Consider the following 13,912-nt stretch of genomic DNA (forward strand, 5'->3'; position numbering starts at 1 on the left):
CGGAAGGTTATAGCCTCCAAGACTGCCGGATTGGTAACTTCCAGAATCACGAAGCTATGTGTCACGGAAGGTTATGGCCTCCAAGACTGCCGGATTGGTAACTCGCGAAATCTCGACCGACCGGAGCGCTTGCGCCGGCGGAAAACGGGGAGGGAGGACAACACAGGAGCCGATCGGTAGGGAGTCGACGGTTGCCGCAGGAGAACGCCGCGGACGCACGCGCTAAAGTGCGTTGCCTCGCGGACAGGGAGTGCGTCCACGTCAAGCGGAGCCTCCTGAAGCCAGGCGGAGTCGTCGGCGATGAACGTGAGCGCACCGAGACGGATCTCACGGCCCTCCACCAAAACTCTGTCGAAAACCATGATGATTCGGGTCGGAAAAGATCGCAACTCCTCCAACAAAACGCTAAAACACCGACCCCACGGTGGGCGCCAACTGTCGTGGTTCTAAGTCTGACAGTAATGTAGGGGGTAAGTATGGAGAGGCGAGATCTTAGCTATGGAGAAGTTGTAAGGACGCAAGGTTTACGAGTTCAGGCCCTTCTCGGAAGAAGTAAAAACCCTACGTCTCGGAGTCCGGAGGCGGTCGACTGGATTATGTGAGTATGAGTTACAGAGGTGCGAACCCTTGTCTCGGAGGAGGGGGGTGGCTTATATAGAGTGCGCCAGGACCCCGGCCAGCCCATGTTACGAAGGGTTCAATGTACATTAAGGCAGGGCGTTACTGATAATGCTAGTAATAAAGTGCTATGATGACCATAAAAGCTACTTAATGACCGACCGTTAGCGTGCGGAGTGACTTTAGGTCTCCTGGCCGTCGAGTGGTTGCATCTTGGTCGAGTAATTGCTTCTTGGTCGAGTGGAACACCTCCAAGTCGATTGAAAGGTGATTTATTCTAGAGGTGTCCTTGGGTTGGGCAGTTAGGACAGGTCCGTGACCCTACCTTAGGTACATAGCTTCATCAGACGCGTTTTGGGTTTTGGTCTGCGCGTTGGGCTGATGTTTTCGTCCGTGACGACTCAAACCGATATGGACGAACGAAATAGGTCGCCCGGTTGGAGTTGCTCGTAGTGTTCATTGGAGTATGGGTAACGAATCCACATTAAGAGGATGGGAGGGTACCTTTTTCATTTCCTTTCCTTTGATGAATGATGAGAAAAGAAGCCCCTGGAATTTCTTTCTTGCGGCATAATAGCCGAAGATGGTTTCATTCACCCACTCGAAGAAAAAAAAAAGAAAAAAGACAAACCCATCCACCAACGTCAGCCATCAGTCCCCGATCGTACGGCCCGAGACGAGCCACGCGCTCCGCCGCTCGTGCTCTCCCTTCCCACCAGGCTATATTTACGCGCACCCTCCCCATCCACCCCGACCCCTCTCTGCCTCCTCCGCCGCGCCGCCACAGCCAGGTCAGGTGCGCCTCCTCCGTCAACCCCCGGCCGCGGCAGCGAAGCCGCCGGATCGATCGAGACGATAGCCGCCGTCCTCCCGCTCCCGAGGTGCGTGTCCGCCCGACCCCCAGATTGTCTGTCTGCTGCCCCCGTCTTCCTCTCGGCGGCCGATCTAGGTTTCGCGCTAGATTTTTCCGCGTTCTCGGTGGACGATCTGTCGATTTGCGCCTGGTAGATGTCGGATGCAGTAGTTTTTGCATGTCTCTCGGGAGCAAATAGATCGTTGCGCCCGAATTGGTTCGGGAGATTTCGGCTGGGAATAACCCGAGGTTCAGCGATAGGGGAATTGAATCTAGGGTTTTGCAATTCCTGTGCTGGAAGATTGTTGCTATTAACTGGTAGGTGCCCCCCATGAGATTCCTAGAGCAAATAAATCGATCACTCTTCTGTTGTAAATGTCACCCTAATTGAATCTAGGGTTCTGCAAATTCTTTGTTGTTTATATCAACTACTAAATAGTGCAGGGGAAACTGAATTTATATTCAATTTTTAGAATGAATTGCTCTCCAAATTTTGCTGTTGGGTTGGGACTTGGGAGTATAAGTTGGGAATATGTTGAGATTAACTAACATGGAAATTGAATGTAGGGCTATGCAAATTCTATGTTCAAATGCCCTTGATATTAAGGGGAACTAAATTTATGGTCAGCAGTAGATGCTGAAAATTTGTCAGGGTTAAGGACGTTGAAGCGTATTCTTACCATCTATGCTGCAACAGCTGCTGCTGTTGAGTGCTCTTTGCTGAATCCTTTTGTGTGGCTAGAAGTGCTTGTTTGACGGGATACCTGGGTGGTTCTTATTGAAGTTGTATACCAGTGGCCTAGTTTAGTGGAGCTTGGGGTTTATAATTTAGACACACCTTTTACTGGATTACAAGAGGTTTGTGAGCATGTACGCAGCAGTCTGCTCTAAATTATGTGTGCATCTATGTCGTTCTGGTTGGTACTTGTTTTTGTTTGTTTCGGGTTGTTCTCTTCAATCAAAGATTAATATTCTAAAACGGTGTGCAGATTAGGTTTTAAAACGGATCGAATAGTAATCTTTGTCTGGCGGATATAACAAGGCCTGCAACCCAGAAGGAGTGCCCTCGTGCAACAGGCAAAAAGTTATTTCTTTTGTGCTATGTTGTTTGGTCTCTTTTTGCAGTTGCAGGGGGAGAAACACTAACATTCTAGTGGGAGGAACACTTCATCTCTTTATTTCTGGTTTAACCGTTTTCAACGGTGTGCAGATTTATAGGTTAAAAAAATCGATCAGATTACTAGGAGCAGATCTAGTCCTGATGATGCCTGAAGTAGATCATGATTCTTCTGGTCTTCTTTCTATTGAGCTTGTTGTTATAATATTAACGAGTTTGAATAAGTGTGCAGATTAGGTTAAAAATGGACTGGGAATAGCTTGTGCTTTATAATGTTCCAACCAAACAGTGAGCGTTACAGGGGTAAATTCACAGGAATTGTACATGTTGGTGATATTAAAAAAGATACATAGGTCTTGTGAGCCTGGTTGGTTTAATCCTATATGTTCCCTTCAATATTTTGTCTTCTGTAATGCACTATGACGACCTTAATCGAGGTATTCCAGTATTCCTTGCTCCCTGTTCTTGCCAGAGAACCCAATAATGTATTTTTTAAGCACATAGATTCTTTTGTTCTGGATAAGAATTTCTGATGCTGTTCTTATCTTTGTTTTGTGCAGCTTCAGCATCCTCTGAAGTGCTCCCAAAACAATGGCGGAGCACTTGGCTTCAATTTTTGGCACGGAGAAGGATAGGGTCAACTGCCCCTTTTACTTCAAGATTGGAGCTTGCCGTCATGGGGATCGTTGCTCCCGTCTGCACAACAGGCCAACCACATCGCCAACCATTGTGCTTGCTAACATGTACCAGCGGCCTGATATGATTACCCCTGGAGTTGATGCCCAAGGTGTGGCTATTGCACCAGAGAAGATGCAGGAGCATTTTGAGGACTTCTATGAGGATATCTATGAGGAGCTGAGCAAGTTTGGTGAGGTTGAGACCCTGAATGTGTGTGACAACCTGGCTGACCACATGATCGGGAATGTCTATGTCCAGTTCAGGGAGGAGGAGCAGGCAGTGGCTGCTCACAATGCCCTCCAAGGCCGCTTTTACTCTGGTCGCCCAATCATTGTGGAGTACTCTCCTGTGACGGACTTCCGTGAGGCGACCTGCAGGCAGTTTGAGGAGAACAGCTGCAACCGTGGCGGCTACTGCAACTTCATGCACGTGAAGCAGATTGGCAGGGAGCTCAGGAGGAAGCTATATGGGGGGCGGTCCAGGAGGAGCCACGGGAGGAGCCGCAGCCCAAGCCCACAGCACAGGAGGGACAACCGTGACCGTGGTGGTGACTTCCGCCGTGATGGCCGGGATGAATACCGTGGCGGCGGCGGCGGTGGCGGTTACCGTGGAGGCGATGGAGGTGATGGTGGCGGTTACCGTGGAGGCGGCGGTGGTGGCTACCGTGGAGGTGATGGGGGTGGCTATCGTGGTGGTGGTGGCGGCGGTTACCGTGGTGGCGGCAGAGGAGGTGGTGGCAGGCATGATAGGTACGATGATGGACCGAGGCGCAGGTATGGTGGCAGCCCGCCACGACGTGGAAGGAGCCCTCCTACAAGGGAGAACAGTGAGGAGCGCAGGGCCAAGATCGAGCAGTGGAACCGTGAGAGGGAGGAGAAGTGATGAAACCGCGAGTAGTGGAACCGCAAGCGTCATTTTACCTTTTCATTCTTGTGTCGTTAGTTTGCTCCTATGTTGAGTCTCTGTTGGTTTGCCGTCAGACATTAGTGTGGGTCGATATATTACTATTGCCTTGTTGAGTGACCTGTCAAGTGCAGGATTCTAGTTGAGGCGTGTAAGCTGCTATTTGTGCTCGATATTTATCTGCAGGATTCTCGTATTATCTGCCAACTTTACAGTGTTCTGCTTTTGTTGGTTTGATCTTATATGGTTTTGTTTTCTCATTTAGAATAGAACATCTATCTTCTGTTGTCGGCCATATAGTAAGCCATTTTCGATGTTTTCTTTCCTGGAACGCAACGGCGCAAGAGCCAATTTCAAGATGAAATACGCGGCAGCATAAAGGGCAAAAGCGCAGGGCGAAGTTTGAACAGGGGAGCCGTGAGCGGGAGGAAACAAAGTGATCTCTCTACTGCTGCTCCACTCTGTTTGGTCGTGTCGATCGCAATATTGCTTGGTTGAGTAACCTGTCAGGTGCACAGTAGTAGTATTTTCTAAGTAGAATATCCGTAATTTCCCACATTTATAAGTTCTCTTTAGAATGAAGGCTCAAGTCAAACCCTGCTTTGAATCAACAAAGCTAGCAACCGGACAGGATTACAGCATCAACCACAAGAACGTCCTGTAAATTGGTGTAAACTGGAACACAATTTACCGACTCAGCGATTTGGTTTTCCGGGGAAAATTTTGCGTGACCATCCATTGCCGAGCTAAAACCCGCTAAGAACATAATTAAATTACACTATCCAAACAGGGTAATGGATTAAGGCTGCATTTGATATTGTGGTGGAATATGATAGCCCCAATGGCTTTGTCTATTTATTAGATTTCTTTATACCCCTTGTTGCATATTTTGTGGCTAATTTTTTTTTTCACAAAAGAATATTAAGCACAACTGAGCGGAGTGGATCAGTTAGTGAATTGTCGTAGTAACTCAAGGTTCAAGGTTCAGACACATCAAACTAGTTCTATCATAATGCAGAGGCAGGCATAACAACATAGGATGGCCAAGCCAGAGATACACGAGTACAACTTCGGACAGAAAGAGGGTACAGATTTACCAGATAGTGCGATGAGAAGCATCACAACAAAGTTATTGCAGACGAAAGGATAGGATACTTGATTTGACTGTACTAATCTCTTGCGTGTTTCGCCATCGTCCACACGATGGTTGTTAGGTCACTGCCACGGCCGAGTTGCTTGGCATGGGACTCCCTGCTGCATCGGATGGACGCCTGGACAAGCAAACACACCCAGGCATCAAAGATGAACTCCAAATATCCCCTATATCACTTGCAGGAGGATAAGCCAAACGTGGGATCCAGCGTGCAAACCCTGTAATGATCCAGGTAGGCGTGACATTTTCGGTAGTTTTGCTCAGTAGGCTTAGCAGCACCTGGGCGAGGTCAGTTCCTACCCGGATGGTAGTATTCTCAATATTATGTGGCATTAACCTATGCAGCACCCACTCAGCAAATTCTTCAGTTGAACTAGTATACCCATTGGGTCTACTGGAACTGGTCTCAAACGCCATGGCGCTCCTCAACTCCTCGAGAGCACGGCGGGTAATCTCATACAGGCTGCGGTCAAGGCCCCGTACCATGTGGGGGCGTGCTGTGGCGAGGAACATCATGTAATCGGACATCACCTTGATCGCCTTCGCAGGTTCTTGGGATGCTGCTTCTGTGATGATATGGGTGGTGCTCATGAGGAAAAGGTCCGTGGCAATATGCCAGATGAGGATGACCTCTTGAAATTCAGGAAGAAACCTCATATCTCCGCCTGACTCCATAGGCTCATAGGGCATGACCATGGCCTTCACAGCTTGCTTATTTTTTCTCCCATCAGCACTGGTCCGGGGCTTTGCGGGAACACCGAAGAACCGTCTGCATATATTTTTGAACACCAGCTTCTTGACATTCTCTGGAATCTCAAGGTGCCTTGAGTGTGTTTTGATTCAATCTTCTTCGCCAGTCCATGAGTGCAGTGGTACAACAGGTTATGCTGCCCAAAAGTTCTAGCCCAACTCCTGTAGCTTTTGGGCTCCTTGCTACATGTACATGTCCACAACCACGAGGAGAGCTTGGAAAGACTGAGAGAAACCACAAAGCCACGGACCTTGTGCCATCTCCCCTGGCAGAAAAGTTCATGCTTCAACCAATTGTGTTGCCTAACTTTGAAGAATGAGTATGTCCAGGTTGACACTAGTGCTCTGAGCAGCCACACAATGTCGAGGATAAGGGCCGTCCAAAGCAACGTGTAAGTGATAACTGTATCTATTCGCTCCAAATCCACTTTATAATCAAGCCAAAACAGTAGTAGCGCTGCGGCTGTGAGGGGCGGCGAGGCCAGACGGATGGCGTAGCCACCCCAGGTGTGGACCACGGATGCCTTGGTGTAGAGGATGTCGTGCATGAGGGAGAGTTCCATCTCCACCACCTTGAACATAGTCTTCCATCTGCCAGCAAAGATGCTTCTGATGGCATCACGATCTATGTACTCCATCGGGTAATCAGAGAATGTACCCTTGCAGATGTCAAACAGACTGTGAGCAACCAGCCTTTTCATCATCTAGCTCCAGGTTCTTGACTTCACCAAAATCATCATCGACCAAGCTACTTGGCAGTTGCTTGAATGAGCTCCGGACAACGGCCAAGTCACCTCGCCGTAGCGCCACCGCACTCTCAACATATTTGAAAATGCCCAAGAACAACATGATGCAGGACGCTTGGCGCATGCTTCCCGTGGCAGGGTCTTCAAGTATGTACCGATACAAAACATAGATGGCTCTGAATGACTGAACGGGAACCAGCAGCATCCGACGTGCCCAGGCCTCATGGTCCTCCATGGCGTAGGCGCTCATGTTGTCTGGGCGAGCATGGTGTTGCAGGAGGAACGGCACCCAGAACGCAACAATCAGCTTCTCTTGCGGCGTAGTATCCAGGTAAAGGTTAGCAAGGACATACATCGGGCCCCACTCAGTCACCTGATATGCCACCCATATGAACCGCCTCTTCCACCCATGGCCTTCACGCCGGCGGCTCTCGGAGAAGACGGCGAGGACAAGATGCATGGCTAAGCTCGAAAGCACCACTGCCCGGAACACCCAGAAACCCAACAACTTCACCGTCTCTTCCAGCCATCCTTCAGCAGCCATTGCTCGCTCCTGCTTCAATCTGCATGCACTGTAGTCAAGATTAGTTACATTGCACCTGAATGCTAGAGAGAGGTGGTAACTAAGGACGAGATCCAGCGTGAAAATGCAGACCGGTGGCATGCCATACCTGGTTAGGGGGATCAAACGATGCTTCCAGTTGAGATCTGAGTCGGCAGAAAAGGAAACCGTTGCAGAGTGTTGCTTTTCTCAAGTGTCAACTAGAGATAAACAACTTTGCCTGCACAAGGTTTGTAAGATTTAAGACTGTATTAGTTGTTTATGCATTCAGATTCTGTAAAGTCCCAAGGAAGTGGTACAAAAGTTGCCCGAGAGTGGCAAGAGCTTGCTGTTGATCTGAATTAAGAATGCCAGTTGACTTCGGCAGATCCAATTTGCACAACTTGTTCTACTTGCTCAACCTTCCACTTATTAGAACATATACTATACTAACTGCCGACAAAACTAGTGATGAGTTCGTGAACAGGAGTGAAAGTGAACAAAGAATTGCTGAGGAAATGGGGGCAAACCACATGCTTCCACACGCATTTGAAGCTAGTATGTAGCCGGAGAGTGATTTTTCGACCATCCACATATAGCCGATACAAGATAGGCTCTAAAATATTAATGGTTCTTTGGGCAGGAACTCGGGATACTACTGGATACTACTGCTTCCCGTCCTCCGTGTCAGGACATAGTCCTGCTACGGCCTCACTGAAGAAACAGACACTCGAGACAAAGCAGATAAGGATGGCAATTTTACCTATGGATACGGGTATCCGCGGATACTGTACCTGCATGGGCAGGGTATGGTCACACTTTTATACCCATGGGTAGTACCCATACCCTACCCATTAAGTCATGGGTAGGGTACAGGTATAACCTTGTCCCGTGGGTATACCCATACCCTGCCCGTTTGTGAACTAATGTTAAGTTGTCGTCAGTTAGCCATTAGTTTGTCATGTGACGCATCTACTCCTATTGAATTAAGAGTATGTTATGATTTCTAAATTTTGATATATGTCATTTACTCATCTGCCTGTTATTGAGCTGAGATGATTGATTTTTTTGTCAAATGTGCTATCAATGAGCATAAAATTGTGAAGAACTTGTGTACTATTTGTTCTACCCGTTGGGTACCCAATGGGTATGGGTACCCGTCGGGTATGGGTATGGGTAAAGTTTCATAACCATGGGTACGGATATGGATAGAATTTTGTACCCACTGACTATACGGGTATGGGTATGGTATTGCTCTACCCTGCGCATACCCTACCCATTGCCATCCTTAAAAGCAGAAAAGTTCAGATAAGGGACGGCTGGGATCGACGTGCGCCACGTAAGTCAAGATGGACGGGTCGGATGACCTCGCCGTTACTTTACCGCCAATGACTACGAGACTGTTAGTTTAAACCAATCAATGGTAAATCAAGAGCACTGTAATTCCTGGGCGGCCTTATAAGCCGAACCCCGTTACCTGTAATCGCATCTCACCTACTCCAAACTCTATTGTAGCTTTAAAACCCTAGCTATCGTACTGTAAGCCGGGTCTCTTCCCATGCGGCTACTCAATTTACCCCCAAATTCGACCAGCGAATCCATCTGTTCTTCGACTCTTTGCATAGACTGAGTGATTCTTGTGATTTGGGTCTCACAAAGGTATCAAAAGCCAGTTAATTCCTCGGTGACGACGACGCTACGGCGGTGGATCAAGTAGAGGAGGACGAGGGATTGGGATCTCTCGTAAAATCCCTCCCGTCCCTCCCTGTTTGCGGCCGCAGTGGTGAACAATGTGGTGGCGTTCATTCGGGCACAGATCAGCGAGTCCGGGAAGATTGCTTGGGGATCTTCTCCTAGCTGTAAAATCCCTGTCCCTGAAGTCGATCGGTGTGCCAGTGGTGGCGCCGGACTTGAGATAGGTGGTCGGGTTGGGATTACTGTAAAATTCCTGCTCCTCCTACTCTTGCTCAAGGAGTTGTGTCCATACTAGAGCTATTGGGACGAGATTGATAGCCCGTCTCTCACACCGATCCGATCTGAAGATGGCGGACACATGTGCCAAGGTTCAGATCACAGTTGACAGGCTTGAAGGTGAGGTTTCTGAACTACGGGCTGAGCTATCGGACTTGAAGGAATTACGAACTGAAGTGCAACAGTTGAGATCTGAAATGGTAACTATGCCTAGAGTGGAACAGAAATTAGCTGATCTGAATTTGGGGATTCAGAAAACACTGAAACTCATCTTGGAAAGTGTCTCACCCACCAAAGCAGAGTGTGTGACTCCATCAGGAGCACCTAGCACTGGTCCAGTTATAAACACACCTCAACGTATAAAGGGTTTTGATGAGGCTTGGCGACGCCAGGTAGAATCCTTTACACAAAAAGAAAGTGTTGGAATTAAAGTAAATGATGATATAGGGCATTATTTCCAGACACACAAAGGCCTGAGGCAAGGTGATCCAATGTCCCCGATTTTGTTCAACATTGTGGTTGACATGTTGGCAATTCTCATTGATAGGGCAAAGGAGGCCGGTCAGGTGGGTGGCTTGGTGCCCAACCTTGTTGATGGGGTGTGTCTATTCTGCAGTATGCTGATGATACAATCATCTTTATGGGGCATGACCTGGCAAAAGCGAGAAATATGAAGCTGGTGTTATACTTATTTGAACAATTGATCGGGTTAAAGATTAAATTTCATAAAAGCGAGTTGTTCTGCTTTGATAGAGCCAAGGAGGAACAAGAGGCTTATAGGCAATTGTTTGGTTGTGAATTAGGGACTTTACCTTTTACGTACCTAGGTATACCCATTCACCATGGTAAGCTAACGAACAGAGAGTGGAAATGTATCGAAGATCGGTTTGAAAAGAAACTTAGTTGCTGGAAGGGCAAACTTATGTCATATGAAGGCCGGTTAATTCTTATTAATTCGGTGCTTACAAGTATGCCGATATTCCTACTATCTTTCTTTAAGGTTCCAGTTGGGGTTAGGAAACGGTTGGACTTCTATCGATCGAGATTCTTTTGGCAGAGTGATGAACTTAAGAGAAAGTATAGACTCGCCAAATGGGATGTTATTTGTCGACCAAAGGACCAAGGGGGTTTGGGTATCGAGAATCTTGAGGTCAAGAACAGATGCCTGCTTAGCAAGTGGCTGTATAAGCTTTCTGTTCAGACTGACGCAACTTGGGCGCAGATTCTCCGCAACAAGTATCTGCATTCCAAAACTTTGTCCCAGGTGACAGTGAGACCAACTGATTCGCCGTTTTGGAAGGAGCTTATGAGAGTTAAGACAGCCTTCTTTAATAGAACAAAGTTTATTGTCGGTGATGGCAAAGATACACGATTCTGGGAGGATACTTGGCTGGGTGATACACCATTGGCACTACAGTATCCAACCTTGCATCGTATTGTCCAGTGACGTGATGCGTTAGTTGCAACGATCATGTAGTCCATTCCCCTTAATATTCAATTTCGGAGGGTGCTTGTTGGTGATAGATGGGAAGTTTGGCTTCATCTGGTGCGTAGACTGATGGAAGTCCAGCTAGCTAATCAGCCCGATCAGTTGTGCTGGAAACTTACTAGGTCTCGACAATTTACTGTTAAGTCTATGTACATCGATGTTATTAACTCGACTGCCATTCCTAGTTCCAAACATGTTTGGAAAGTAAAAGTTCCTTTGAAAATTAAAGTGTTTATATGGTTTGTCCATAAACAGGTTATTTTAACAAAGGACAACTTGGTTAAGCGCAATTGGACAGGATCTACTAGGTGTAGTTTCTGTGATCATGACAAGACCATTAAGCATCTTTTCTTTGAGTGTCCGTTGGTGAGAATTCTGTGGCGCACCGTGCAAATTGCCTTTAACATTACTCCTCCGAGTTCGGTCGGGTCGTTATTTGGAACGTGGCTGGATGGGATAGAGTCCGATACAGCTAGACATATTCGTGTAGGAGTTTGTGCGTTGTTATGGGCAATTTGGAACTGCAGAAATGATTTGGCTTTTAACAGAATAACTACTATTCATTTTTTGCAGGTTATTTTCCGTGCTACGGCGTTGATCCGTATGTGGTCCTTACTCACTCTGACGGAGGCCAGGGAGCGTTTGGTTATTGGATCTGTCCGGTGGGAGATGGTAGCGCAACCGGTTTGGATGGCGGTCATGTCATAGGATAGGCAATTAGTTTTCCTATATTTATCTTGCCAGCCGGTTGTGGCTTTTTGGCCTGTTCTTTTTTCAGCGTCGAGGTTCTTTGTGAGCTTGCCTTTATTTTGCTTCAAGACTTTATGACATTGTTGAACCTATTTTATTTATTTAAGTGGCCGTATGCATGGTTCAGATGCAGAGGCCGGGGAATCTCCCCTTTTCGAAAAAAAACACACCTCAACAGCGAATTCATATAGCTGCTGATCATGTACCTGTACGGCTGTACCCAGTTCTCCTACTGTTACAAATAATTTGAACGCAGCCTTTGAGTTACAGAGTTCTGCTCCTAGCACACATATCCCAGGGGCCACAACTAGCATGCCCTCAGTGAATATGAATTTGTTTACTGACAGTACTCACACTACCACAGTCAGGCAACATCCATTGCCTGAACATCCACAATTTTGAATGGCCCCACAGGAAATTAGCAAAAATGACAAGGGCACAGGCCATGGGTTTTACAGGTAACAGTGGGCATTATTCCCCTTTGTCAGCTCCTGTTTATGTCCCTCCCGACACCTACAACACAATCACAGGGCAGTTCATAGATACTGCTCCAACCAGTCAAATGCAGCCCCAGGTGTACCAAGCTGCTGGACAATTATATGATGCACAAAGGAACCAGCATGCAACTCAGTTAGGAGGACCTTCATATTTTGCTGAAGCTACATTGAGAGGGCCTAGACTGGAAATTCCATTATTCAGTGGAGAGGATCCGATTGGCTGGCTAATTACTTGTGAGAAATTCTTTGACATGTCAGGTACGTACTCCCCATAATCAATGGGTCAATCTAGCAACTGGCCATCTGCAAGGCAGAGCAGCAAATTGGCTAAAGAACATTTGTGTCCCTTGGCCATCTGCAAGGCAGAGCCGCAGGGTTAGTGGCTTCCTATCCAAAATTAACCATGAAAACCGCAGTTAGAAATCTCGGAGGCAGATGTACCGGAGGCCGCGGCACACGGAATCTTGAACACTCGAGATTCACGGTCATGCCCGATCCAGCATTGCCCCCCTTATCCTGCTCGTCGGGCGGGCCGGCCGATCCAGCACACGTCGAGGGGAGCCGGCCGCGTCTCCTCGTCGCCGGATGTGCTCGTCAGGGCTGCCGGCGCCGGCGCCGCCATCACCATCCTCCCCGGCCGCCGCGTTTGGGAACGAGTGCTCCCAGTGGAAGGGCGCCTTGATGTCCTTCTCCCCGGTCGGCTCCGCGCACGCGGGAGAGGGCGCTGCCCTCCTGGGTTCTGGCCTCCGCTCTAGGATTTGGGACAGGGATGGTCCCGCCGGACGGGGCGACGGAAGGGGCGCCGCCATCGCTGGTCTCTGGTGGGTATTTCCAGGATTTTCAACAAATTCTGACCTTCTTTTGTTAAACACAGTGCAGCTATGAACACACCTACACACTCCCTATTCATATAAGCACCTCCGATAGAATCGTATGAGCACACGCACACATTCTTTATTCATATAGGCACCTTTGAGAGAATCATATGAACTCCGAAAGACTTAGTCGGCAAACCTTGGAATTTGCTTGCTATTGTCGTCTTTCATTAAAAGAATATTTTGTATTTACAAGACACCAAAAAGTCAAATCTAACGCTTGGTTCCTAAAAGCATCTATCGCCGGGCTCCCTAAATACTGGGCGAACAGCCTGGTCAATGCCGGTCACAGAAACATGACCTAGTCGGCTTCCCAAATTAGTTGCGGACGTCCAAACTAATCGACACCTCTCAAACTCAGCCTAATTCTGGGACAAGTATTAGAGGCCCAACGAGCCCGGACGCGTCCTCCATGTTGGATCGGCCCACCCAAACCTCACATAAATTCCCACCCTGACGAACGGTAGACCACAGTCAAACACTCACTCCACTCCATTCTTCATCTCCTCCTCTTCCTGTTAGCTCTACTTTCAATCTGATGTCGAGCTCCGGCAGTGCACCATCTGGTGCCGAGGACCCCACACACTGGGAGACCCTGATGCGCGGTGCGAAGCAAGACTACATGGAGGAGCTCGTTGTTCGCATCACACTGCGTTGATCGCCGCCTCTTTTATGAATTCTCCCGATTAACTAGTTAACTTGTCAATTAATCCTTACTTGTAGGGTCACTGAGTAGCCGGTAAACTGATAAATCGATCGATTGACTTGCCAATTAGCCTATTAATCCGTTACTCGCAAGCCAACCGAGCAGCTACCAGTTAACGAGTTCCTCAACATCACAGCTGGACCGGGGAGGCAACGGAAGCTCTGGCTTCACACCGTCCCCCGTTGTCCGGCAACGCAGTGTGGACAACGGCAACGGCCTATCGCATCCACGCAACTCCCGGTGCTCTGTACCCCTCTCAATTCAC

The 13,912-nt window shown here is 48.1% G+C and overlaps 1 protein-coding gene and 1 pseudogene across 1 annotated transcript; one reads left to right on the top strand and one right to left on the bottom strand.

Moving 5' to 3' along the window:
• The first annotated feature begins 1,342 nt into the window (after positions 1 to 1,342).
• Positions 1,343 to 4,376, top strand: LOC147992671 (splicing factor U2af small subunit B-like). Its single transcript, XM_087531354.1, has 2 exons — positions 1,343 to 1,499; positions 3,149 to 4,376. Exon 2 carries the CDS (start codon positions 3,180 to 3,182, stop codon positions 4,146 to 4,148), a length of 969 nt encoding a protein of 322 aa, XP_087387480.1. The 5' UTR covers positions 1,343 to 1,499; positions 3,149 to 3,179; the 3' UTR covers positions 4,149 to 4,376.
• Positions 4,377 to 5,152: 776 nt separating this feature from the next.
• Positions 5,153 to 8,014, bottom strand: LOC147992672 (uncharacterized; annotated as a pseudogene).
• Between the last annotated feature and the right edge of the window lie 5,898 nt (positions 8,015 to 13,912).

This window comes from Triticum urartu, chromosome 1A, assembly GCF_056163025.1.
Source record: "Triticum urartu cultivar PI428250 chromosome 1A, HENAU_Tu73, whole genome shotgun sequence".
Lineage (NCBI taxonomy): Eukaryota > Viridiplantae > Streptophyta > Magnoliopsida > Poales > Poaceae > Triticum > Triticum urartu.